At 41.1% G+C, this 27,214-nt stretch overlaps 5 protein-coding genes across 7 annotated transcripts in view; 4 read left to right on the top strand and 1 right to left on the bottom strand.

Annotated features, from left to right (window-relative positions):
• LOC106810902 (UPF0704 protein C6orf165 homolog) overlaps positions 1–12,354 on the top strand; it is a 15,081-nt gene extending 2,727 nt beyond the window's left edge. The window contains exons 2-14 of the mRNA XM_014814372.1: positions 4,326–4,500; positions 4,673–4,861; positions 5,991–6,149; positions 6,579–6,671; positions 7,306–7,427; positions 7,700–7,819; positions 8,139–8,243; positions 8,581–8,769; positions 9,122–9,264; positions 9,433–9,532; positions 10,030–10,167; positions 10,601–10,689; positions 11,701–12,354. Of these exons, the coding sequence (XP_014669858.1) occupies positions 4,326–4,500; positions 4,673–4,861; positions 5,991–6,149; positions 6,579–6,671; positions 7,306–7,427; positions 7,700–7,819; positions 8,139–8,243; positions 8,581–8,769; positions 9,122–9,264; positions 9,433–9,532; positions 10,030–10,167; positions 10,601–10,689; positions 11,701–11,857 (1,779 nt within the window). The 3' untranslated portion in view covers positions 11,858–12,354. The remainder of the gene's footprint in view (positions 1–4,325; positions 4,501–4,672; positions 4,862–5,990; positions 6,150–6,578; positions 6,672–7,305; positions 7,428–7,699; positions 7,820–8,138; positions 8,244–8,580; positions 8,770–9,121; positions 9,265–9,432; positions 9,533–10,029; positions 10,168–10,600; positions 10,690–11,700) is intronic.
• Positions 12,355–12,701: 347 nt separating this feature from the next.
• Positions 12,702–15,853, top strand: LOC106810900 (protein N-lysine methyltransferase METTL21A-like). Its single transcript, XM_014814371.1, has 4 exons — positions 12,702–12,710; positions 13,403–13,654; positions 15,071–15,182; positions 15,450–15,853. Exons 1-4 carry the CDS (start codon positions 12,702–12,704, stop codon positions 15,827–15,829), a joined length of 753 nt encoding a protein of 250 aa, XP_014669857.1. The 3' UTR covers positions 15,830–15,853.
• A 23-nt stretch (positions 15,854–15,876) lies between these two features.
• LOC106810912 (U7 snRNA-associated Sm-like protein LSm10) lies at positions 15,877–16,665 on the top strand. Its single transcript, XM_014814386.1, has one exon. It carries the CDS (start codon positions 15,896–15,898, stop codon positions 16,346–16,348), a length of 453 nt encoding a protein of 150 aa, XP_014669872.1. The 5' UTR covers positions 15,877–15,895; the 3' UTR covers positions 16,349–16,665.
• LOC106810910 lies at positions 16,536–23,314 on the bottom strand. 3 transcript variants are annotated; one of them, XM_014814383.1, is made up of 10 exons: positions 23,241–23,314; positions 21,580–21,634; positions 21,238–21,319; positions 20,471–20,545; positions 19,121–20,234; positions 18,732–18,832; positions 18,297–18,469; positions 17,916–17,986; positions 17,508–17,679; positions 16,536–17,212 (listed from the first exon to the last, which is right to left on the bottom strand). In XM_014814383.1, the coding sequence occupies exons 1-10, from the start codon at positions 23,251–23,253 to the stop codon at positions 17,056–17,058; spliced, it is 2,013 nt and encodes a 670-aa protein (XP_014669869.1). In that variant the 5' UTR covers positions 23,254–23,314; the 3' UTR covers positions 16,536–17,055. The 3 variants fall into 3 exon arrangements, with proteins under 3 accessions (XP_014669869.1, XP_014669870.1, XP_014669871.1); XM_014814384.1 differs by lacking the exons at positions 21,580–21,634; positions 23,241–23,314 and adding an exon at positions 22,859–22,899; XM_014814385.1 differs by lacking the exons at positions 21,238–21,319; positions 21,580–21,634; positions 23,241–23,314 and having other exon boundaries at positions 19,121–20,244; positions 20,471–20,538.
• An 89-nt stretch (positions 23,315–23,403) lies between these two features.
• LOC106810909 (protein polybromo-1-like) overlaps positions 23,404–27,214 on the top strand; it is a gene marked incomplete at its 3' end in the record, with an annotated part of 31,342 nt that continues 27,531 nt past the window's right edge. The window contains 4 exon segments of the mRNA XM_014814382.1: positions 23,404–23,493; positions 24,840–24,954; positions 25,654–25,751; positions 26,421–26,568. Of these exon segments, the coding sequence (XP_014669868.1) occupies positions 23,456–23,493; positions 24,840–24,954; positions 25,654–25,751; positions 26,421–26,568 (399 nt within the window).

Here is a 27,214-nt window from a genome sequence, read left to right as displayed (position 1 = left end):
GAAGGAAATGAATGCTGCCTCTGCTGACATGCGAAGAGTAAGTGTTGGATAGACCTTTTGACCCTAAGAGGATGGGTAACTTGATTTGTTGACAGTCTGCTTGAAAGATTTGACTGCGGGTTTGCTAGGTAGATCTATACAGTGCTGGATGTATCGAGGTACAATGCACACGTGAATTTCACAAAGTAAGATTTGGTTAAAGAATGGTGTATATATGTTCCTTAATGTATAATTTCTAGTGTCATTTCTGTACTGTGCAGCATGTTACATGCTACGTATGCATGCCAGTGGCTGCTGCCGGTGCATGTGTGTTGGGTGCAGGTTTTGCTGCTTAATGAGTGGGGTTACAGGTGCATGGCAGCTTCTATTGCATTTGAGCCTGTAGGCTTGCGGAGGCTAATGGATGAGTGCTTACTATTCTGTCTTGCAAATTTATTGTTGGCTACTACGGATGCATCAAGAGCGAGGAATAACACAGGAGTGCGGCCACCCGATTCCGGCTTTTTACGATTTTTGCTTCATCGAAAAGTGTCCACCAATAAAGAAGGAAGTGTATACGGTCCTCAGCTTTATTGACCACTTAATCACTTCCCTTCATGGCATGATATTTGTTAAATTATTTGCTAGCGTATGTGCTGTAAATCTTTCTTGCAGGAGTGAATTCGATAATTTACCGAAAAAATGGCGACTTGTTGGAGTGTGTTTAGACATATTAGGAAGCTATCGTGGCGGCAATATTAGAAGGACGGTTTCAAATCATCGTGCCCCGATAGGGGTTGGAATGTATTGATTACCTGCGGCGCGCGTATGTGATACGTATGCAAACCTCTACAGGATATCTGTTAGTTATCTGGTATTAGTTAGCTTATGTGAACGGTAGTATGTCAATTTTTGGTGCTGCGAGTCCCAATAACTTGAGCCGCGGTCTCGCAGGTTCTTCACGAGATCAAAATTCGAATTTAGATTGTCTCGCAAGCCCTCTCCGTCGGGCACGCAGGATTTTGGAAAACTGTCCGTCTCTATGGATCATTGCGCGCAGCGGATAGCTTCTAATTTGTTATAAACCTCAACAAGTCGGCATTTTAGTTCACTTCTCCGGATAATTTATCGAATTCAGCTCGTGCGAAGAATCGATTTTACGCATACGCTAGCAATTAGTGTTAAGCAAAATATCGAGTGCATGAGGCTGAGTGTATTGTGGTCATAATAAGCTGAAGAACGTCAGTTACCTTCCGTTCTTTTAATGGTGGGCAAATTTTGATCAGAGAAAAGTCGGTTAAAAATGCCGAATCGTGCGCCATCTTGGGTGGATATGCTGCTGCTATGGTATGATGGGAGTTCATCTGTTAATCTGAAGACACTTAAACGTACGCGCCATCTGTGGACAACTGGTCTAACGATCCGACACGATATTCTTGGAAGGTTCCTGATTACTCCTGTGGCTGTCCACTGTTTCCGCAGTGTATGTGAACACATTTGGGACTAGAACAGGTTTATAGGAATCCACCACTCCACGAGTCCCGCAGTAGAAGTGTAGATGAGCGCTGTGCGCTTGCGGCATTGTTTGCTTACGGTTTACTATTTCTGTTTTGTTTCGCTCGCTAGGTGGCAGCACGAGTGGCTTAGTGTCAACGCAACGCTACTGGCGTTTAACATGGCAGCGTTTATTTTAATTTAAGTCGTTGTTGTTTGATCAGCTTCATTTAGGCACAAACAATTCGCGTTTATCTTCACGACTTTATGTGATCACGTTCTAAATGTGATCACTGTGTAGTTATTGCAAATAGTATTTTGTACGTTAACGTACCGCGTACTGTCGCTATATTGTAGTCTACGGCACAAACGGCAGCAGAACAACACTCTAAAAGTTAAAACTAAAGAAAAGCAAGGCTCATTCACACTGACTGTCAGCTGAGTTCGAAGTTGGTGTTAAACTGAAGACTGTCTCGCAATCGCAAGCAGAAAGTGTGTATTAAAAGATTATAAGAGAAATCGTGGAGACCTGGAGCAAACATGGAGAATCTGTATCTGAACCTTAGTGGCGTTCATGTGAAAGACTTTTCGCTTTGGGTCTTTTTGGTTCAAACAGCTGTAGAACCTGTCTTGTCACTTTAAGCCTGGCAGTTTACCCCAACGGGACGCATTGTTATGCGGAAGTTGTCGTTTTCTGTCGTTCTAGTCAACCCTCGCTATATAGTTTAAGCTCTTAGAGTCGACCCGAGCCGGCACGTGTCACACTTGACCAGCTCAAGTCAAGGGATAAGAGAGCATGTCCGTATAACATACATACTAAGTCCATACTGTCTCTGGACCCGTCGTCTCCTATCTAACACTTGACCGCTGCACCTGGTGTTCCCGTCGCGTGGGCAGACGTGTGGTATACGCATTTTTTGCTGTGATAGTCATGCCGCCGCATTGGCGCCTAAGCAAAACGTGCCTCCTCGCCTTATGGTGAGGGACGACATATAGCCCTGATTGCTGTTCTCTGATTGGCCACCCGGGGGCACTCATGTTTTATTGCCATGGTAGGTACTGCTGCGCGGCGGAGAGACTCCGTTTCAACCCTAAACTGCCGTTCAGCATCGCATTTTTATAATATTTGAATTTATTCTTGTTATGGAGCATCGCAAGTTGAGTTACCATGCCAGATTTACATTTTTTCCGTTCCGGAGACCCTAGTTTTTACATTATTTGTTCCAGGTGATCGTATTTCAGATTACGCTTGAGCGGGCGTGAGGCATATGCATGCACGATGCATAATGGCATGGGATGCAGGCTTCTCCCTAGTTAGCGCAAAGCGCGCGACGGCCCGCCCCTGTTTGCGGAAAATCCCCCGTTTCATCGTTGCGCACGTTTAAATTATTTCCGCCCAATTTAAAAAAAATAGTAACGTGATATCCTAGTTGTGGTCATAGTGTTATAGTGTGTTATATAGTAGTACTGTTGGTAATAGTAGTTATATATAACTATATATATGTTGTTGTATGATAGTCAATAGATGCGTGGTGTTGTAGCTGCAGGTGCGGACTGTTGCTTGCTGCCAGTGATTCGACAGGCCCAGGACCCCCTAGTTTCCCTTCCCTCCCTCTCCCCTCCATTCCCCTCGTCTCCTCCTCCCCTCCCTGTATTCTTTTCAATTTCATCCTGGGGAGAACCCTGGGATGGATGGCAAAAGCTCTTAATAGAGAATCTCTATATATAGATAGATAGTCTCTATTATGAGCTCTTGATGGATGGTCAGCTGATGGATGGTCAGCTGCTGCTGCTGTTCTTGTTTTCGACCCCCATTTTCGAACATAGCCGGTTCCAGAGCATCCCACATTCAACAAACATTAGTTCCAGAGACCCCCATTTTCAGGTATGAGTTAGTTCCAGAGCCCCCATTTTTGACTTTGCAGTTGCACATATACATACCGTAATGTGAGGTGAGTGCCCCCCCACCCCCCGGGTTGGCCACTTGGCAAAAAAAACGTCCAACTCGCCTACTCCGAGTTGGGAAAATTAGAACATACATGTTCTAATCTTCCAACTCGCTGCTATCGATCAGTCGGACGTCTGATTTTTGCGTTTACACTGCCGACTGTCAGCTGCCAAATTGCCAAGTTCGTACAATTCGGCAATTCGGCAACTCAAAATCGTTAGTGAAAACCCAGCTTTACTTAAGTTACTGTGACTTAGTCTTGTGTTGTTGAGTTGGAATTTGACATATCTTATTTTAGTACGCTATACCAGGTCGCGTGGTGTGCACGTTACACTTAAAATGAATTGTATATACTAGTACTGTACGTATTAACTTCGCGGCACGGAAACTCCGATTATGAAAATTCATCCATACAGAATTTGTAAATGATGTGTTGTGTATGTTAACTAGCACTCAGAGTTGTGTTTGTGTTATGAGAGACCACATCATGATTACTTAGAAACCTACTTCTTTTGCCCTTTAAATTTTTCGGTAAACTCCTAGTTTAGCACTCTGGATTAGTTTAGCAGATATGCAAACTATATACCAGGGTCCCAAACTAGGATTGAGCAAAATTTTCTGTAGTGGTGCTTTTCTTATTGTGAAATAAAAAATCAACTGGAAAACATTATTCACATTAAGTAATTTTGCGTTATGAACATTTTGTTTGAAACAGAATACTTCGATCATTAATGTGAGATATTAGTGTTTTAGATAGTAGTCGATATTGGACATTATTTTGATTATAGACCTATATATAATTGGTAAATAATCATTGTGACTCATCAACTTACCAACAGTTCACAATGGGTAACAGCTTGTACAAGTCAGGAAAATGTGCTTGAAATTGGTTTCCTTACTGTAGGTAAAGGCCACCATTATTGACCCAGAGAATCACTTTGGTCTAGAGAAAACCCTATCCAAAGAGGATGTTTTAACGCTGATTAAAGTTTGCGTATCAAAGCTGCTCGACAAAAAATCGCCGGCATTGGACACGGTGAAGATGCAAGTCTACCACGATCTTAACTATACGACGAGAAGCGAGTATTTTACTATGATTCTTACGTCAATTTCATCCATCGATAATCCACCCTAATTCCAACCTAGGTGCCTGCAATTAACCACACATTGCCAAATCATTTGCCGCTCACGTCTCGTAGCCACGTCTATCTGATTTAATTCTTGATTCTATCTGCATCCGTGTCATCGCAGGCGAACTGCTTGAGGAACACATCGTGGCGTTTGAGCTGCGTCTGCAACCGATCGTACGCGAGGTGACGGACAGCCGGGCGCGTAACCGCGACGAGCTAGAGCTGCTCTACAGGAAGGTCGTGTCGTGCATCCTGCTTCGCTCCGGCCTCGGAAGTCCCACCGAAATCACCATCGTCAGAGAGGCCACAGGTCGGCGCGTCTTCCATGTTTTCTTTGACGTCTATTTTTGCATGTGTTTGTGTGTGTGTGTGTGTGCGTGCGTGCGTGCGTGCGTGCGTGCGCGCATGTGTGTATGTAAAACCCCAAACGATTGTGTATTATAATTACACTGGCATTTCAAGTTGACCTTACGTAGTAACACTCTCTTATTGTCGTGTACAAATGTCCGTATCTTAAATTTTATTGGGAGCTCCGATACGCCTTCACTTTTTTGTTACGGTTTACTATTTCTGTTTTGTTTCACCTCGCTAGGTGGCAGCACGATCTTAGTCTCCACGCAACGCTACTGGCGTTTAAACATGGCAGCAGTTTATTTATAATTTACATGTTGTTGTTGATCAGCTTCACTTCAGGCACACCAATTCGCGTTTATCTTCAGTATTTATGCGCTCACGTCTAATTGATCACATGTGTAGTTAATGGCAAAATAGTATTTTGTCACGTATAACGTACTGTCGCTTATTTTTAGTCTACGCGCAAAACGGACGCAGAACAAAATTAAAGGTTAAAACTAAAAAAAAGCCAAGGCTCATTCACACTGACTGTCACTGAAGTTCGAAGTTGTTGTTAAACTTGAAGATGTCTCAGCAATCTCAAGCAGAAAGTGTGATTAAAAACATTATAAGAGAAATCGTGGAGACCTGTAGCAAACATGGAGAATCTGTATCTGAAACCTTAGTGGCGTTCATGGTGAGAACTTTTTCGCTTTGGGTCTTTTTTGGGTTCAAACAGCTGTAGACCTGTCTTGTCACTTAAAGCTGGGTTTACACTGTGCGTGCGTGCGTGCGTGCGTGCGTGCGTGTGTGTGCGCGCATGGGTGTGCTGTGTGTGTAGTGTATGTTGGTGTGTGCGCACGCATGCATGCCTGCGTGCGGGCAAACATTAATTATTTGGTATAATGAAATCCTTGCCTGTGGACATCCTTTCACTGAGTGATGTACGATATGTAGAGCTCTGCTATAAGACTTCTTTTAAAAAAATCGGATATTACTTGTATGTTTCTGAATAGTTTGTCTTGCTTATTGTGCCATGTTGTACAATTGGTATTTCAAAAGAAAATTGAAGTTATAACTTTGTTCCTGCTCTTCTCTTGTTATAGCTGCATTGCAGAGCATATTTCCTCAGAATGAGCTAGGAACATTCCTAGCTTTGAAGAAACGTGATAAGGAGACACAGCTGCAAGAGTTCACAAGAATAGTGACAGGAATACGTCTTTTCAACAGGGACTGTGGCAAGGGCGGTTTCGGGATAGATGATTGTAGGTGTAGTTATCAGTATCTTAACATTTAATAGACTAACAATAGTTTTACATGTGAGGTCATCATTCAGTGCAAAGTACACGGTTTAGTTTCTTGCTTTTCCCTTAGTTTGATAATACTTGCCTGTTAACAAAATAATCAGCGCAAAAACATGCTTAACCTGCTACAAATATGCCTTACTTAGTACTTACTCACTCGTTGCACCTGCCGTGAACTTTTGCAATCCTTTTATAACAACAATCGGATGTGTACGTGTGAATTTTCTGTAATTGTTTAATAACAACAAGCATATCAATATTTACATTTAGCCCTAGGTACTGTTCGGATGGGATGGTTAGACTTTAATATTGTATATATACATTACAATGCAGCGGGTGTATGTCTGTAAAGCCACTGGTTATTTAAAAATTTGTCGTTATTTTTCGCAGTACCAACCATACTGAAGGAAGCGATATCGGCCACTCTGCAGAGCATAGAGGAGAGCCGGAAGCATGTGGTCGAGAAAGCCAACTGCTATACGGGTGAGTTAGTTAATAGTTCCTACCTAATGTTACGGAAGTGATGCGCACCGGGCGAAACGCTTGCGGTGACAAATTCTGTAACGTGAATCACAATTTCTTATTGATTTCTAACATATAAAGTGTTTCTATGTAAAATTATTTTGTGAAAAGAAGTATGTAATTTCTTAATCTCTCTTAATGCAAGTGTAATTATTAATTCACATGCATTGGCAGACATATATTAATTATTTAATGATGTAACATAGCAACGCGATAAGACTGGAAGGGAAAGGAAGTTCAGAAAAGAAAAAATCCACATTCTTATTATAACGCATGTTATTACTGTAATATAAACCACAACCTGATTTCAGAAATAGCGTAAAAATAAGTTGCAATCCATTAGCGTGCAGGGTTTTAGGTACAGGTAGATAATAATTAAGTCTCAAGTTATTCTTCAGCAGAGCTTAAAATCGTGAGGAAAGCCCAGATTTGTATTTAATTATAGGTGGGTCATATTATGCTTGCAAGAGATTTTTTTTTAATTTACAATCCATGCACAAAATAGATTATATATTTAAGGTGTTACAAACATTTCCACACGTCCTTGTGCATACATGCTTTTCCTGTATTTCTCATTCTTTGTCACATCATGTAGCTATTTTGGAGAAATGCCAAAGCGAGAATCCGATAAATGGTTGTGACACAGTCGATTGCAATCTCCTCACTGCAGCCATGTACAATGCAAGACAATACGAAGCATTCATCACTTGCACTCAGGTATAGCAACCGAGGTTTACACGTACACTTGTGATGTAGATAGCAGACTGGATTAATTTATGCCCCCACATAAACGATCGAAGCCTTCACTTCACAAATACAGTTGTCTTTATTTTCTTTTGATGTATTGTCCAGATGCTGTGATTTGGCAGTTTGCACAGCACATATATATATATACTTGTAAAGTATGTGAGTCGATCTTTATTGTTATGGATGTGTCTTCTTTTTAATTGAACTGTTTTAAAATAAGAGTCTGCATGGTGACTTAATAGGAAGACATGGTCACCAGCAAGGAGCAGGTGGACAAATTGCTGCAGCATTACTCTAACGCCATCCAGCAGTTGCACAATACCGTGCAGGGTCGATCGGCCGTGCCCACTGCTGCTGTTTACGTGAGTGGGCAGATGTTACTTCAACTTCATCCCTAGAAAATTCTGCGGTGACTTTGACACTGCATCGTAAAATATTGCATGTGTTTACAGATTAAATACGATATTTATCCAGATACACAATAAAGTCACCCAGTCCATGTTGCATCACATGTTTAGCCTCTTTGGGTTCTTTTGATTATTCAGTAGCGATACAGAAATAATGTCTAACACTAGGTGAACAGGTGCGATTCAGTGACCTTACGTGTGTTCACGTTGGCAGTATTTCGTTTCTACATTGTCAGTTTTGTTGCATACATTTCATAATCGCACTATTTTTCAGCCGTTGTTTATAGAGCTGTCACAAGCTTGGACAGGCTTTCAGAATGAGATGGTCGTCATGGGAGTGCTCACAAACATCTACCAAAATCTGTTGCAGTTTATCGAGGCGAGTGAAGTTGGGCAGATGGGGAGAAATAAATAGAGAGTATGTGTATTTATTGTATATTAATGGTATGAGAAATTTAGAGTGCACAAACAGAATATGAATTACATTATCATGTCTTTACAAAATAAAGTGTTAACTTGTTGAAATTCACATTGTTCATAAAATTACCAATATAGGAAATATACTTTATGATAAAAATGTTAGACAGTTCAAAACGAAATCAGCAGTATATGACATGGTTGTCAATTACAACCACAGGCAGTCTGACATGCCAGTGACATTACTGATAACATATAGTTATGATAATAATGACATTGATTATAATATAATATTTCAGTGTCACGAGGACCTGATACCACAAGAAGACATTTCGCGGGTGTTGGAAGGGGAGGTTGTGCATAGCAATGAGGAGAGGAGGAAGCTGGCTTTATCTAAGGGAAAGGTCGTCCCTCATGACTTTCCCACCATGGATTTCGTCTTTCCCAACTCCGTTAACAACTTCGAACAATTTGACATTCAGTACAAGGTAACGCTTTGTGACGACTCACTCTGCTCGCAAGCAAACTGCTGTTTCAAAATAAAACTGGTTATAGCATCACAATTTCAGGATTTGGTCACCGTGGGCCATCATGTGCATACCTAGATTTCATAAGGTGGCATATGCACCACCATATCAATTATTATATGCTAGTTTATTTTTACAATTTATGTGTTGCATTGGATTGTCTAACCTTCTGCGAAAAAAACCACCTTTGACTCATTTTAAAATGGTTTAACGATACGATATGAAGTGAAATAATACATGGGTCTATATTATTAAACTCCTGATAATATGCATGCACTGTTGTCTTTTTGTGACTTTTTGTTGAATTGTTTAGGGCTACTGCGGTTGGGCTTTGGTGAAATTCGAGGGTTTGCTACTGCCTGGAAACCCTGACATAGGTGTTCTAAACTACAACAACAACTTCTACACGTTTTGTTCTAAAGAGGCAGCTTACGAATTCTCACAGGATCCTCCAATGTAAGTCTCACCCTTTCGTCCTAGTTTTCACCTTACCATTACACGTCTGCTAGATTTGTGCCTGTAGATCCAGTCTTGGTTGACAGATTGTCTCATTATACCTATATGCAATATCCATATATATGCGATTGTATGCCTATCACCTTTGACTTCCTTTTTGTCGTATAGGTACATTACACATGTTGGAGACTTGGCTAGGAAGCATCCAGAGTTGATACAGTTGCTGGAGCTTCATAGCCAGTTTGCAACAATCACACCTAGAATGCAGGTAAAATATCCTAATACACATAAATATGACAGTATAATGAATTATATCACTCGCAGCAGTAATGGCAGCTAGTGCTGACAGATCGAGCTATACAAAATAGTGTGATTAGTAGTGCTTGAATAAATGCAATAATCGCTCCTGTGAATGCATGTGCAGAATGTGTGTGAAATGAATGCAGAATGTCTGTGCATGTGTCTGTGCAGAATGTCTGTGAATGGATATATACGTGTTGTCTGGTTATTGTTATATCTAACGTTTTGCATGTTAGCTAAAATAACAATATATTGCAAGTATATCATAAAGTGTATATAAAGGGCATATGGTTGAAATTCAAAGGAATCTTCGCAATTCAATGAGAATTCAATTTCAAATTCAAATTTAAATTCAAAATTCAAAATTTCAAAAAATTCAAATTCAAATTCAATGAGAATTTCGTGGTGATGGAGATGAGGGAAGCAATGACTATAAGGTGTAGAGATTTTCACGTCGGTGACCAGGTCAGGTCGCCCTCCATTAACAAACCGGTCGCCAGGTCTGACGGTGGCACGCAGACGGACACGCACATCCAGGAAGCATACACTGACCCTCTCTACCAGTGGAACGAGTGGGAGCTGAGGCGTAAAGCAATGAAACTGGTACACGGCTTACAACGTTATATGATATAGTCACATGAGCGGCATGCTGACAGAGTGATGTGGGATATGCTCTCCTACTGATGCAAAACTACTGACAATTTAATCCATGTGCTTTGTGGTGACGTATTTATAAAGCTTCACCAAGGTCTAGAACCAGTGTCAGCTGGGTATATGTATGAGTCATTCTCTTGCTTATCTATCATTAAACAGCTATATAAATCTGATTATGCAAGAGCACTGCACATGATCTGACTCACCTAATTGCTTTTTGACATTAATCGTTAATCTTCATAAATTTCTATTGCATTTTTTTGCTTCCAATCGCCTTTGTGTCTCAAGGGCAGACATGACAACATGACCATATGCAACAGATGCCTATATAAATTGCCAAGTCAATCGGTGATAACTACAGAACTTTTTTGATGTTATTTAGGCAAACCTGAGGACCAAGGTTACACATTCGACACAGACGGTGCTCAGCCACATGAAACGTGACAATGCAACCCAGGTTTACTTGCCCAGGTGATTTTATTCTCAGTCATTGAATTCGATTACATCTTAGTCCAGAGATACTGTACAAACCGTGAAGTTGTCAGTAAATAGCACTAGATATTAATGTGAACAAGGTCATCTGAAAGAAGTAAAAGGCTATCTTTTTGCATTCGGGATAGATGATCATATGACAAAGACTCATACCATGACTTCTATCATCACAATCACACCTGCATATGATGACTCATTAAAGCATAAATGCTGGGAGCTTAATTACAAAAGATGAGACTGCTATCAGGGGTAGAAATAAGGAGAAAAAAAGAGATGGTCCACAGGACCATGTAGTTTGAAATTTAGATGGTACTCTTAAATTTTAGATGGTCCTCCTAAATTTTAAGTTGTTCTCTAAAAGTAATGCGGCGTGCAAGTGTAAGAAAGAGGTTTACATGGTGATAAAATGGTTTAATTATTCACCTACAATGAATGTATCAAATGATACGGTAATTGTTTATTCACTTTAATAGTATATTGGTTAATAAAGTTGTTTCAGTAGAATTTACTTATACCTAGAACCCATTAAACCGGAATATATATATAGTATATGTCTCAAATATTTCTTAGAAGCACATTCATTCATTTAATACAGTTAACATTCCTTCAGTCAAGCAGTTCAAAATATTCAGTGGTTCGTCGGACCATTGACTTTGAAAATCTAATGGTCCTCCTGATTATTTGATGGCCCCGGACCATCAGACCATCGCTTATTTCGACCCCTGGCTATAAACTTCATGGTTCCTCGTGTCCGCCAATAAAAGGCATCCGCCACTAATAACTGTGGCATAATCGTATTGTGCACGGCTATAACTGCTACCTTTGTGACACCATCCCAATTATCTCTAGAGAAATACCATTCGTTTAAAGAAGCCATACTTAGTGGTTGCTGACTCGATGATCTATTTGATTCAACGTGCCCGGCAGAGAAGGCACGTGGTCGCCGCGAAAGCACATAACTTACGAGTCTTTTTCCCCCGACTTCGACAGAGATGGCGCGTCTCAGACGAAGGAGGATGCTGCGACCAGCGTGCCCTGCCCTCACACGTTCGTCGCCGGCCTGCGCGGGGGAGGCACCCACAAGTCGCAGCCCACAGTGATGACCAAGGTGGACCTCACCCTAGATATCGAGCAGGTGCTCAGCTGAGAGGGGGAGGCAGATGAGACGATGCTCACTCCTGGCTAGAGCGATTAAAGATGTGCTGTATAAGCTCTAGAGGGGACGCCAGGGTAGAATGCTGCTAAACAGAAGATTGTTTAGAGGTTGGTTGGCTCCTTGTTTATGAAGACAGGCTACGAGATTGCTGATGATAGATTCACTTGACCATCATTGCAATTATGCTATCTTAACATGTTTTTGAATTTATATTGGGGTGCTCGTGAGCCTGTCCAGAAATGATTGACGAATAAACCTATATATACCCTGATATAACAGTAACACATGCAATTACTGTGAGAATTATTAATGAGTGGTTGACACATGTCAAACATTAACATCACAAACTATCACCACGCATCATCTATTGTATTACAAATGTCTGTAAGAACAAATATCTGTTATAACGTGAAATTATTTATTGGTTATAGTGTTGTCAAAGTACATGCAGTAACTTTTATTTTAATATATTCATCCCATAAATCTGAGATTTTGTTGTTGTGTATGTGTATTGACTCTCAATGTGTTTTTTCTTTGTTTGAACCTCTTGATATATGTTGCATATGAATGATGTTTGAAAGCAAAACTTAAAGGTATAAGCCTATAGCTATATCTGATTTCTGGCTCATCTTTCCTAGATGCATGGAGCTTTGATTGGCTTTAGCTCTGTCGTACATAATGTATGTCCAATAGCCATAGGGTGTCCAATCCATCCAGAATTCCTATAAAGACCTGAAAATTTCTCTACACATCAAAAAGACATAGGGGGAGGGGATAAAACAAGCTCAAAAAAACGAATGGGTATATCATACTGCACCCAAACTGCAGTTGTACCATGCTGTTGGTAAGTTGTGACAAACGTGTGTTGTGGGGTATTCGGTGATTTCATCAAAAGATCATGAGATTGTAACGACACATGTTGCTTTGTAAGCACACACTACCAAAAACCACAGGATGATGTGTTTCTTTCCCTATATGATTACTCTATTTATACCTAATCTTTTCTACCTCATTGGTTATCTGTACACACTTCATTTACTCTGTCTGTCTACAACTACTCTTCTAGTCTTAACGGTAAAATGCACACATGAAATAATCTCCAATCTAATGTGGTTGGGATTTTTCTTATCAGATACATGGTAGCTATTTTCATTGCCCATGGTTACACAAATAATTGACATGGAACATATATGACTACATATAAGCAACGTTACTATCTCGGCTTGATTGTTGATATTTAAACTAGAGACTCTATAAGATTTCACTAATAATATATAATAGTGAAGTATTTTATTAAAAGTATAAGCTATACGGTTTTTATAAGCTATTGTATCCGTGAGGTGGCGCTGTCGAGCATAAACTGATTTTCTTTCCAAGTTGGTTTGATCATCTATGTTTTGATGTAAAATTTATAGCAGGTCGTGTTTTCGAATGCAGCGCCCTTGTTTATGTTTATTATTACTTTTGATTACGCATTACCTTTGTAAACTTGTGTTTTGTATGGAAGTCTCGCCCATGCCATGTTAACGTCGTGAGGTTAACGTCGACGCTGATATCTACGACATCTACGGCAGTGTTGTCACGGAAGGCGAAAAGTCGGCGGCTCAGCAACGGCGCGCCGCAACATTGCCAACAACTACAACTACAAGCGCTGTTGTTCTTTACGAACCCGTCAGTTTAGTTAAGCAATTCCACGAAAAAACTCAGAATTTGAAATTTGCGGGACGCGATATCGTATTGTCACAAGATTGGAACAATTATGGCGTAGCTGCAGTTGTTTGGGAAGCAGTAAGTAAAGCTGATACTGATACTGATACTGATAGGGTACTGCCGGAACGTACCCTGGGTACGGTCCGGTATACCAGAACGTACCCTGGTACTAAATACTACTATCTAATATGTCGGACCGTACCTCGCCTACTCCACTAACGAGTCTAGGGAGTCGCCTACGCCTACTCCCTATTAAACCCTAACTCTAACCCTAACCCTAACAATAACTCTAACCATATCAGCTAGATAGTTACCAGGGTACGTTCCGGCAGTACCCTGGGGGACATAGACCCTATCAGCGTAAGTAAAAGCTAACATCCGGAGTGCCTATCCGGACACAGGCACTTGAAGCGTTTCAACTGTAAACACACGCCGCCGCCATTGCGCGCACACTGACACATAACTATATATTTATGCGTCAGTGTGCGCGCAATGGCGGCGGCGTGTGTTTACAGTTGAAACGCTTCAAGTGCCTGTGTATCCGGAGTGCACCTAGCCACTGGCTGCCTGGCAGCAAGAATAAGCCCGCACGTACAGCACACACGCGGTCATTGACTATTATAACAACAACATAACAACAATATATGTTGTTATAATAGTCAATGGCCGCGTGTGTGCTGTACGTGCGGACACAGGCACTTAATTTGGAACGTCTCAATAAAAAAAGGTAAATAAACACGAAATGTACCAGTCTTAATGTTTCTCTACTCTATTTCGCCTATAATCACCTGTAAATGCCAGTCAAATGCTCATCTGCAACACACAAGTACACCGCACGCCCACCCGCGCTGTGCTGCGTGCACAAACAACATGAATAAGAGAGTCTCTACTCATTCTCATTCATGTTGTTTGTGCACGCAACACAGCGCGGACGGGCGTGCGGTGAAATTCTCTCTCTCTCTCTCTCCCTCTCTCTCACGCACACTCGGCAATCAGCAGAGCGTCCCGTTGCGCAATCATGCGTGTAGGTGTCGCAAGACCACTTTGTCAGATCATAGATATACACAACGCATGTGTATATCTATGGTGAGATGGATGTCCGGACGCGTATAGCCTAGCGGCTCCTCGTCTGGAACCGGTCGCGTAGCCACAGCCTTATTAATAACGCAATCGTTAATTGTAACTCTGCGTATCTCGCATGTTTTTATAATATTTAACACGTTCACATTCATGCTATTTGCTCTGCCACAGCCGAGGGCTGCGTATGGGCAATTTATGCTGGGTACCATACAGTAACGCATCCGTGATTCTTGCATATCTCTTATCTTCCCACGCCTGTATGAGAGAGCTGCTACTTGTTTGTATAAAAGCTGCGATAACGTCAATCTATAAAAATAAATATTGCATATAATGCAGAAATATCTCAAACAGTGTAGTACATGTTTCCAACTCAAGTTATGTCAGTATGTTGTTTATCTTTATCACTCCATGCAGGCCATTGTTCTGAGTGAATACCTACAAAACCTGCAGGAGTTGGTCAGAAACAAGAACGTGATAGAACTGGGAGCCGGAACTGGACTTGTTGGTATCGTTGCTGCCTTGCTTGGTGAGAGTAAATGGGTGCTTGGCACTTTCGCTCAAAGGATATATAAATGTGTTATAATGAGAACATATGTATATCTCATGAAATGTACATATTTTAATGATAATAGGCATTAACAGCTGTACTGTGATTGTACAGATCAACCACTTCAGTTCCTGTATGGCGCAGTGTGTTAAAAAATTGGTGGTTTATCGATTTAATATTAATATAGCTGGTATGCAAGATATTATAAGGACACCCCTGTCAATTAATTTCTCGCCCATTTTACAGGAGGAAAAGTCACCATCACAGACAGAGAACTAGTCCTGCCATCGCTCCGGCACAACGTCGACTCGAACTTGGAGCAGACGGAGTATCTGCAGAACGTCTCCGTCAGGGGATTAGATTGGGGGAAGGACCTCGAACAGTTCGCGAAGTACGACGTTGTCCTGGGAGCGGATATCGTCTACATCGAAGATTCGTTTGACGCGCTGCTGGCGACGATAAACCGTCTCACGTCCGACGATTCCGTCGTCCTTCTCGCTTGCAAAATTCGCTACGACAGAGACGTCAGGTTCCTGAACATGCTTCGCGTTGACTACATCGTGCACGAAGTGTTACACGACCCAGCGAAAAACATCAAGATATTCGAAGCTGTGAGAAAACAATAATTCCGCCGTAACCGATCCACGCATAGCTGATCCCTAGCGGAGATCACGCATAGCTCGCGAGTAATCATGGCGTTCAGCGTGGGACCGAGTCTGCGGGAGCAGGCGAAATCGACAAACTCGCTCCTGTGCCTGCTGCAGGCGCTCACCACCAGGGTGACGACGGTCGAGCTGCGCAACGAGAGTTCCGCCAGGGGGCGCATCGTCAACGTCGACGGCTTCATGAACGTGCAGATGGGCGACGTGACCTTCACGACGGCGCGCGGCGAGACGCGCCTCTTCGAGTATTTCTACGTGCAGGGCAAGCAGGTGCGCTTCGTCCACATCCCCGACAACGTCGACATCATCAAGGCCATAGAGGGCCAGCTGAGAGGCTTAGGGAAAACCCGCGCGCCCGCGTTCAGGGCCGTCGCCAAAATGCCCAAGAGAAAGGCGAAGCCTGGCAGGGGACGCGCGATTGCCACTGCGAGGCCATCCAACTCGGTCGTGGCATCCGTGCCGGGGCCACCGAAGAACATGTAAAGTTTGCTAGGGGTTCCCTGTGATATTTACTGTATTAGCAGGTCGCACAGTTCAGTGTTGTGGAGAGGCTCGATCTTCAACTTCATACCGTGTGATTATACGTAGAAAATTTAGTGTTGAAGTTAGTAAAACCGTTATTAGACTCATTTTGGCGATTTGTGTTAATACCAAATAGTTGTATATTCACTTTAATATCTTCAGACTTTATTTTCCAGTTATTATTTGTACGTTGATATTACAAAGTTACGCTCGTGCCTTTCCGCTAACATGTAGTTATTTTTGCAGTAAATCAATAAAAATCAAATAACTACACTTTACCTACATGCTAAATCATGTTCATATTTGAATATTTTTGTCGTAAAACTGCCAGTGACCAAGGTGATTTCAAAGCTGTATAGATCGTGCCAGTGTTTGGAGCATGAGTATGAAAAATTGAAATTAATTGTTGTTCTGTCATAATTTTTATTACCTATTTGATCAAACTTACCCTAGATAATATATTCATATGAGAAATAAACAACTATTTCAAATAACAAATAACCCAAGTTACAAACCACTTCAGCTGCAATAGGCTAGTCTGTCGCCGCCAGTTAAAACCGTGGCAGCTGGTGTAAGTACGCTTACGTCTACAACTGTTGCCATTAGATTATAGTGTTGCTTTTAATCATGGCTTCAATTATCTGGTCACGATGTTAAGCAGTAGCTAGCTACCGCATAGTGTGGAACGTATAGTTGCTTTGCTGCCCTCTAGGTGGAGCCATGTTCCTGTCGGCTGAATGCACGCTCTGCACAGCAGGGGGAAACGTGGCACGACGAGCTTTCCTGAAGGCTGCAAGCTCTCCTCTCAACTGTGTCACCATCTGACTGCATGTAAACATTGCCTTTTGGTTAATTCATTTTAAAACGATTAATTATTAACTTTATAAAAAAACGGTCAAAAATAAAAGATAATTTTTGTCATATCACTCCCATGTGAAGTTTTACAAAAAATCTGAGAAACCTCGTTGAAAATAACTGTTACATATATGCCTATGAAGCTTACCTATTTGAATAACCCTAGATATAAATTAATTGATCGCGATTACTTCATAGGTTATCAATAACTTATTCGATCTAGTTTCGTTTACTTGCACGACATACTCAGTTTGCATGAGCTTACTTTATGCTGTGAAGTTCGTTGATGATTGTGTGTAGCTGTGAGCTCCCCTGATCAACTGCAACCTGGGGAACCGTAGACACCAGTGTCTCACATGGCATCTGGCTGTGGATAACAGCAGGACCGGGTGTCTCAGACCACCCACTTGCTCCTGCTGCTGCATATGTGGATGTAACTGGGGAAAACATTCGTATTTTCATCAATTTACTCCTGTTGTAACATGTCTACTCAAAATATTGCTACATGACAGCTTAGAGTAAGTTAAATCTTTGACACTGTTTTCTGTATCTTGTAGTGCCTGAAGTCTGAATATGGAAACATGTTATCATACACCTGACTGAATAATTGCTAAATCACAAACATCTATATATATACAATGAAGAAAGGAATGAGGTGGAATGATATAAATACCCGCATCACTGGAACCAGTAAAGGTTACATGTAACATACTCTTCTTCTTAGATGGAGAGCCATCCTCTAGCCTGCAATATAAAGTGGAATGCTATGGAGGAAGATCATATAATGAAACTATGTGGAACATCGCATGAAAATCATCTTGCGCAAATATTTTCATATGAACCTAACTACATAGGTACTATTCTACATATTTACTACTATAGTAATGTACTAGTAAACTAGTAAAGTAGTAGTAGTAGTATACTAGTAAAGTATAGTATGGTACTATACTATACAACGTATTTGCTTGACAGTATTTTTGTCTTATTAGAAATCAGGTGTCTCCGGGCAATGCACCGTTGTAATCATAAGTATGTGTGCAGGTTGATTTTACACCTGGTGCTATCATGTTCAATGTAATCCTGAACTGCCTCCCACAGCTGGGAATCTGACACGTCTGCAAATTCTTCTTCTGTAATAGAAGTCTTCTCTTTCTCTTGGTCATTATACTCCATCTCCTCTGGCTCCTCTTCTTTGCTCTGCTCTTTAACCCCTTCTCTCAAATTTATCTAAACAGAGAACAAAACAGCCTGAAGCTTGATCAGGATGACAATCCTACAATTATTCTGTTACTTATTTTCTGCTATATCATTCTAGGTAATAGGTTTACTAAGATCCCATTTATATCAGTAGGCTCTTGCTATTACGTGAATTTGAAAAAAACATCTCTCTTACGCATTAACAAGATGACAATTTAAAATCGACATAGTTTAAATATATATGTGAATAAAATGTGAATAATCTTTTTCCATGTAAAATAAATTTGTTCACCTCTTGCTTGGGGTTTTCAGAAACTGGCTGGGTGTAAATAGTGCCAACTGCCAGCCTGGCTTTTGGATCCTCAATGCTTACCGCACCTGTTATAGGGGTGCCTGTCTCAAGCAAACCATTTGATAAATTTTTTATAGTCCATATACTTTACACAATTGATGCAACTATTATTTAGGAGATTCATAATATTATTATTCAAGTTTTCAGGGGCAAATAAAAAACAAAAACATTTGTTATTCACTACAGGTGTTTTACATAAATCAATTTGCATCGGGAATGAGGTGAGCAATTGCAGGAGTGTTAATCAATAAATATATTAATAATAAATACCTTCCGTTACTATAATGAGGATTTTGTCACTTTTACATTTCACTGTATAGTTTACATACTTGAGATAGGTGTAGGGGGCTCAGAGTTCGTGGAAGGAATGCATTTTATGGTGGACGGTTTCTTGTCATGTTCATCACTGAGAGCAAACCCGTTTCCTTCTATTCTTGCCATTCCTTCATCACTGGGTTCATCTATTGGTGTTATATCATGAGGGCTTGGTAGAGGGGAGTATGAAGGCTCATGGAAACTGGTGAGTAACTGAGGAGCCTGAGACAGCGAGTCTTCGTGCAAAACAAATCGCAACTCGGTCTCAGGAATCTGAGACATGGATCCTCTGCATGAGAGGTGTGGCAACTCGGGCTCGGTAATCAGAGATCCGGAGTCTCTGTGTGAGACAACTGGAGGCTCAGTCTCAGCAATCTGAGGAAGTGAGTCTTTCAGTGGGACAACTGACAACTCTGTCTCGTGAACCTGAGACATTGATTCTCCACATGAGAGGAGTGAAGCCTCAGTCGTGGGAATTCGAGACATAAAGCCTCTGCATAAAATAACTGTAGGCTCACTCTCAGGAACGTGAGACAGAGCGGTTCGCTGTGAGACAACTGCCACTGGCACAGCATCAGTAATATGAGGCGTAGAAATCTCGTGCGTGGCAGGTGTAAGCTCAGCCTCAGTAATCGTAGACATACATTCCATGTGCGAGACAACTGGCAGTTTTACCGCGGCTGAGACCTGTGAGGATGTGCAGCTTGCTTCGATAGACTTCTCGCGTAGATCAGTAGTTTTTACATTACTGTTATTATCAGTGGTTGTGCTTGCCTCCTCGATCTCTGTCTCCTTGGCGATCGCTGTCTTCTTGGTGATCGCTGTCTTCTCTGTGACCTCTGTCTTCTCGGTGACCTCTGTGTTCTCGGTGACCTGCGTCTTCTCGGTGACCTCTGTCTTCTTGGTGACCTCTGCCTTCTCTGTGACCTCTGTCTCCTCACGAGCTTCACATTTCTTCTGCAGATCACACCTGTTCTCGTTCGTGGCAATAGTTTCCATGCAGGCAAAGTAGCTTGTGTCCATGTGTGTGTTTCCATGGCAACTCAGTTTATCCTTTGCAGGCTCTGGGCATGCACTGTTCTTCTGTTCTGTGTTGGTTGTTGGTATAATGTTTTCTTCTTCAGCTACCTGTGCATAGCTGTAGTTGCAATAATTCACAGACAATGCAATTTCATATACAATTATGCAAGTTTTAATTACGTACTGCACACAGCATGACTCTGTGGAGTGAAACAAACTTTCTCAACAAACATTCATGTTTTCTGAGCAACTTATACACATACACGAATTGGTTCCATTTCAAGCTATACATTTATAAGTAACTGTAATTATATCTATATTATATAGAATTAATATTAGATTACCTGTGAATCATTTGAGTTCACTGGAGATAAAAACTTTTTCTTCTTACCAAACTTTGGCACAAACTTGGCTGCAGCCTGGACATAAAACAAACAAAAATCGACAAGTGTGAACCAAGTTAGCTGAAACTTGTAATATTCATCTTAGGTACTTCTATGGTATGGCTAACAGTTCCACATTATATTTATGACAAAGAAGTTGGGCATTGTGGTACTATCTATATCAAAGGATTAGACAACAACTATTTTACTGCTTGCCACAATTTCAAAGCATAAATGTACATGGATACAACAAGTTAGATTGTCTCTACTTTCAATATATATATATATATATATATGAACTACCGTATATGATCGCGTAATAACCGCGGGCGCCTATAAGCCGCACCTCAATTTGAATCGGGTAACCAAGTATTGCGTCTAGTTCAGGTATAAACCGCACGCATAGTTTTGTTTCTCTTTTATACAGATTCGTAAGCAGATTATGAGCACATCATGACATGTTTGAAGAGTCCTTATACAAATTCAAAAATATTTCAATCATAGTTAATACTACATTATCAACACATTTAGGCAAACACGATTTATGCATTTATTTAATGAACGTTAGATTCACCCATTATCGCCCCCGTGAGTGACAAGGCTCAGCAACAATCGATGAACAAATATTTCCCCTCACGGTATGGCGCACTTATAAACCGCAGAGCAAATACAGGGTTGTAATCTGAGGCCAAATTTGCGGTTATTACGCGATCATATACAGTACATACCTGTGAACATGTCAAGTTCAACATCAGTTCTTTCGTTAATGATGGTGGCTGAGACTCAACTACAGCTTTTTTCTGATTTGATCTGTAAGAGTAAACGTATGACGGTATGTGTGGAAAAGTGCTTGATACTCTGTGAAATAAACTCGAGCAACACTTGCTTGCTAAACATCTCCGACATTCTGTGACTTTGTGTAATTCAATTTCTTATGATGGCATTGGCCATTGCAAGTTGCATGGCCCTGGCAAGAACAGTGCTGTGTGCTAACTCAGTAACTGGAGTAGCAGCACTTGACAGCGCTTAAATAAATAACTAAAGTATATAAACAGTAAGTTTTTACAAACATTTCTTTGGATGACTCAGTCTCTTGCTCCGTTCCTGATTTGCGCTTCTTTGCACCTGAAAATCAATTATTGATTATACTAGCAGGGCTCGAATTTCCCCAGTTTGAGGACTAATCCGTACGGATTTGTTCCTTCACAAATGAGCAAATCCGCTCAAAATCTTAGTAATTCGTACAGGGTAGGCTAAATTTTACTATGAAAGAAAAAATTGCATGCAGGACAAACCGTCCTGAATAAAATACCTTAAAGTTAAACATTACTATTTTAGCGTTGGGAGCTCAGCGTTTTATTGTACAGATTTGTGAGATAGATGATTGAAATGCTGTAAACGTCAAGTTATTTTTAAGTAACCCGTATGGATTTTCTACAGGTTTCCTCATGAAATCTCTAACAAATCCGTAGGGTAATTTACCCTACGGATTACCGGATTTCCTCTGAATTTCAAGGCCTGTACTAGGTACACAAACACTGAGTATGTAATATACTCATGCCATGGTAGCCCGACCAGGCTGTGCGACCGATTGTCTATACAGGGGTCGGTTCAAGGATAGAGAACATGGGTCCCAATAAAACCAATGTCATTTACATCAATATAAATATAATGCCCAATGGTTCAAGGATAGAGAACATCATCATGGGTCCCAATAAAACCAATGTCATTTACATCAATATAAATATAATATTATATCAATATAATAGGTTAGGGTTATGGTTAGGGTTATGGTTAGGATTAGGGTTAGGATTAGGGTTAGGGTTAGAATTAGGGTTAGGGTTAGGCACATTGGTTTTAGGCAGTGGCTACGGTAGCCGTATCTTAATGTCTCGAGGCTACGGGAGTCCATTCGCTTTCATACTTAACGAGACAAAGATGGCGGCGGTGGCACCAGATTTCGAAATAACGCCTTGGGAAATAAATTCACGATTTGAGAGTTTAGATGAGCTAGAACCCTAACCCTAACCCTAACCATAACCATAACCCTAAACCTAATGCCAAAAAGGGGCTTCAACGACTGACGGCTACCGTAACTCTAGCCACTGCGTTGGTTTTATTGGGACCCATGTTCTCTATCCTTGGGCCCAGGGGTCTTCTAACCCTAGCAAGACCGTTTCTTGGAGCTATATTATATATACTATAGTATAGCATAGGGATGCTTTGTGTTTCAATTGACTAGGCGTCACGAATTTCTATGGTAAAATTTGTAAAATTTTTTTTGTCATTTTTTACATTAAAAGTAAGAACTATTCACTAACGGGACTAAAATTATCCTCAAATTCTTACCTCATACCTGATAAGATTGTTTCTCAACTAGTTAAAAATCAAAAAACCTGGACGATTTGATATTGTGACTTTTTGTGTTCCTGACATTTACATTGCTTGCATGCAATGCATTGCTTGCTATGACTATGTTACATATGTCGGTATGAGTCACGAGTGTATGTTCACATCGAACAATATTATAGTAAAATAAGAAGTATAAACTATAATCATAATGCAGCAATTTAACCACAAAAAGTGAACAGAATTATTTAGGTACCGGTATATAGTTATAACTATATTTTGTGAAAAAGGAGAAATTTTATTTTTAGGCCCTAGGTACGATGACGTAATCACTGTTTGTACAAATTATAATTGAATCACAATAGTACGCAAAGAAGCCCACCTCTCGTCTTCATATTATGTTTATCCTAGAGATCCTTCAAAATTGTACAGCCTAGTAGAAACTTTGCCAACCGTCTACGTCTGCTAAGCTCGATGCTCGAATGAGGACGATGCGGATTCACCGGAAATTTGCCGATCCATTGCTCTCTTCCAGCGCTCCCGACCTCTAGCGGAAGCGTTGCGAACAAGAATGACAAGAATCACCAAAATGGCTCCATGTTTGTGAACAACAATCCATTATTCGAGCGTCATATGTATGTAGTTATTGCGGTTAGACCTTTTTATATTAAATGTAACTTGATAAAATTTGCTATATATAGCGGTATACAGTTAATGCGTGTTGCTGTCATTCGGTTGGGTTCCTTTCTGTTACATACTCGCTCATTCTACTCGACACTTGGTGACTGTTCTGTGTTGCTGTTCCTGTTGCCTGTTGGCTTACAGTAGGCCTACAGTTACTGTAGAGTCCGAGTCACAATGATAATGTTTCATGATGGATCATCCTAATTAGACTTGTGTTATAGTTACTATTATAGTTATGGCTTAAGTAAGACATTTGATGGTTTTGGTACTAATAGTAATACCAGGAGCTAATAATAACAAAGGAGTTTGACACGTATTTGGTACTGATTTCAGTTTTTCACTACATTTTGTCAGTTAGATATGAATAAAAATACAAATGTATACAAACATGAGCTTCTTTTGTTCACTGGTCCTTATTCTATCTTCCGGTAGTACTACAAACCGCGTAGCTTACTTCGTTTTGACATAATTCGTACTTTTGCACGACATGGTTTTCACGTTAGTTACCGTCGTGTGGCGATGCAAAGCCCGAAATTCGCACACACAGCTACTTAAAGGAGGGCATGGCAGGGATTGCCTCAGGCAGCGCCAGCGGCAACTGTACGCGGGCTAGAGCTAACGGTTGCTATGCAATTAATGCAAAACACGTGCGAAAAGCAACAATCGGCTGGAGCGTCAGTTTACTCATAACGATTCATACACATCATTCCTCCGCGGGTGAAGTAGTTCAGATATTTTACCAGCGCAGCGTTTATTTAAAAAAAACTGCGGGATTCAACCATAAAAACAAGGCCTTCTAACTAGTTTAAATGTAAAATAGTTTTAATTTTCAAACCCAGCATTGGTGCAACGTAACTTAATTTCTAGGCGAATTTTCTGCACTCGACTAGGCTACGGCCGAAAAGCCCTGGCGCGCCTCCTTCAACCAGCTGTGTGTGCGAATTTCGGGCTGTGCATTGCCACACGACGGTAACTAACGTGAAAACCATGTCGTGCAAAAGTACGAATTATGTCAAAACGAAGTAAGCTACGCGGTTTGTAATACTACCGGAAGATAGAATAAGGACCAGTGAACAAAAGAAGCTCATGTTTGTATACATTTTTATTTTTATTCACATCGAACTCGTACGACAAAATGTAGTGAAATCAGTACCAAATACGTGTCAAACTCCTTTGTCATTATTAGCTCTTGGTAATACCAATGGCAATGGCAATGTACTGATTTGCCAAGTTAGGAATGTGGGGTTTTCTGACTGCCCAATTTTGGAACCTTGATCGTGTACTTGTTTTAATTTAGGAGTGGCACAATGCCAAAAAGAAGAAGATCAGTTGCAAGTTTTGGCCGTGATGATGTATCTGATGCTAGTGGCACTTCCACCACCAAGCGTAGAAGAGTACCCCAACAAGATCCAGTAAGTTTCAAATCAATAACTAAGTTGAACTACTTCTAGTAAGAAGATTTTGACCAAATATATTGCATTTTATGTTCTCTCTACTAAGTATGCTTGCGTGTAGCTCTAGTACTATAGCCCTTGTTCGCCACATGCGAATTGTGGTGCCTGTGGCAAACAAGGGCTATAATACTGCAGGGTGCGAAATTAACGTGAGTCCGGAGTCAAATACTCCCTGATTTACTGTCGGACTCCCTGATTTGACATATATGCAAGGAGTCCGTGTGACTTCCTGAAAATTCTGCCATGCTAACTAGTTCGTTCCGGAACACGGCCTCACGGAATTACTGTATTTTTTCAGCTAATGTCCAAAGAAAATTTGGCAGACATGCAACTGCATGAATCTTAAAAATAAGCACATGCGTTATTGTTAATATCTTTGATTTTGAACCTCAGACTGCGGACTCCCTCATTTTGCTGCGGACTCGCTCTTTTTGAGGGTAGGGAGTCTGTTGGACTAGGGGGTCTTGTTTCTACCCCTGATACTGGAGTTAGCTTTGATGCTGATAACACATTGTCATCTTGCAGTTATTTAATGGTTGTGTAATGTATATATATGTACATGTGATACTGTGACAATTCACAGCATGAAAGTTGAGTCCCTTATTAGATACGTTCTCCATTACAACTATTCCCAAGTTCAATTTAATTTAATTACAGAATGATGTCTGCCAAGAGCTCTTTGACATCATCAGAAACTACAAGGATGAATCTGGACGAATCATCTGTGAGACATTTATCCGTGCTCCAAATCGCAGGTTAGTCTTTGTACTGCTGTGTGGGTAACAGACTAACAGGAGTTTGTTTAAAGGAACACGAAACATCGCCACATTGTAGGTAATTGCTATGTGCTATGTTGTTCTGCTACATAACCTCAGTTTCCCTTTCTAGTTATAATTCTGCAACATCACCACAGTAATGCCGTATAAGAGATGTATCCCTCATAGATTAAATCGTCAGTGTGAGGTTTCTTGGTCTGGTTTTGCCTCTAGGTTTGTGGAAAGTCTTTAAAATCCATGCAAATATTTATGTATGGTTGCATGAATGCTCCGGACTACCACATAACTATATACGTACCTATGCTTGCAGGAATGCTCCGGACTACCACATAACTATATACGTACCTATGCTTGCAGGAATGCTCCGGACTACCGCGCAATAACCTATTAACGTACCTATGCTTGCAGAATTCTCCGGACTACCACATACTGAACTATTTACGTACCTATGCTTACAGGAATGCTTCGGACTACCACATAACTATATATGTACCTATGCTTACAGGAATGCTTCGGACTACCACATAACTATATTCGTACCTATCTTGCAGGAATGTCCGGACTACCCACATAACTAATTCGTACCTATGCTTGCAGGAATGCTCCGGACACCACATACTGAACTATTTACGTACCTATGGCTTGCAGGAATGCTCCGGACTACCACGACGTCGTCAGTTCTCCGATGGACTTCATGCGGATGCAGCAGAAGCTGAAGCTGCAGGAGTACACCGACGTCGAGCAGATGACCAACGACATCGAGCTCATGCTCAGCAACGCCAAGTCATACCACAAGGTGCGCGAAGCAATTATGCATACCATTGTTTCAATAAACCTTGACCAAGGGATCAAGGTTACCCGCAATCGCAAGGTCGACAATTGGCGTGCCGGCGTCGGTGCGAGCCGCGGTCGCTACGACGATGACATGGCCTAGATTTCGCCCGTTTGTGGTCTTAGAATATTTGTTATTTTTTTCCGATGTCGGTTCGACACGAGCAGCGGCCGCTGCGAAGTATTTTTTAATTGAGCGGAGACAACCCGCGGTGTAATGTTAGATCACACGGTCATGCAGTGATGAACAGTTGCCGTGGCAACTAGCCGTTACCTGTGAAAATCGTCTGGGGACCAGAGCAGTGGTTACAAGTCATGGTTATTTTCTTGGTTAAACGTTCCTCGGGTATCCACGAGTCAGCTCGGTCCGGGAACAATCAAACGGCATCCCGCGGATCAACGAGGTCAGCTCGTGGATAGATTATTGTGTTTGTTACTCTGATTTCCAACAGATGGCAGCCACTACCTCCGCCTAGATATTAAACGAGGGACAGTCTAATAATCTACCGCCAGTCTTACATGAACTAAAGAATAACAATGTCTTTACCGTTGATATCGAATTGTGAAATTATGAGTTTGAGATTCAAGGTAAATTCGTAAAACAGAATGGA

Source organism: Priapulus caudatus, unplaced genomic scaffold, assembly GCF_000485595.1.
Source record: "Priapulus caudatus unplaced genomic scaffold, Priapulus_caudatus-5.0.1 Scaffold485, whole genome shotgun sequence".
Taxonomy (NCBI): Eukaryota; Metazoa; Priapulida; class Priapulimorpha; order Priapulimorphida; family Priapulidae; genus Priapulus; species Priapulus caudatus.
This window is presented reverse-complemented; position numbering and strand designations above follow the sequence as displayed.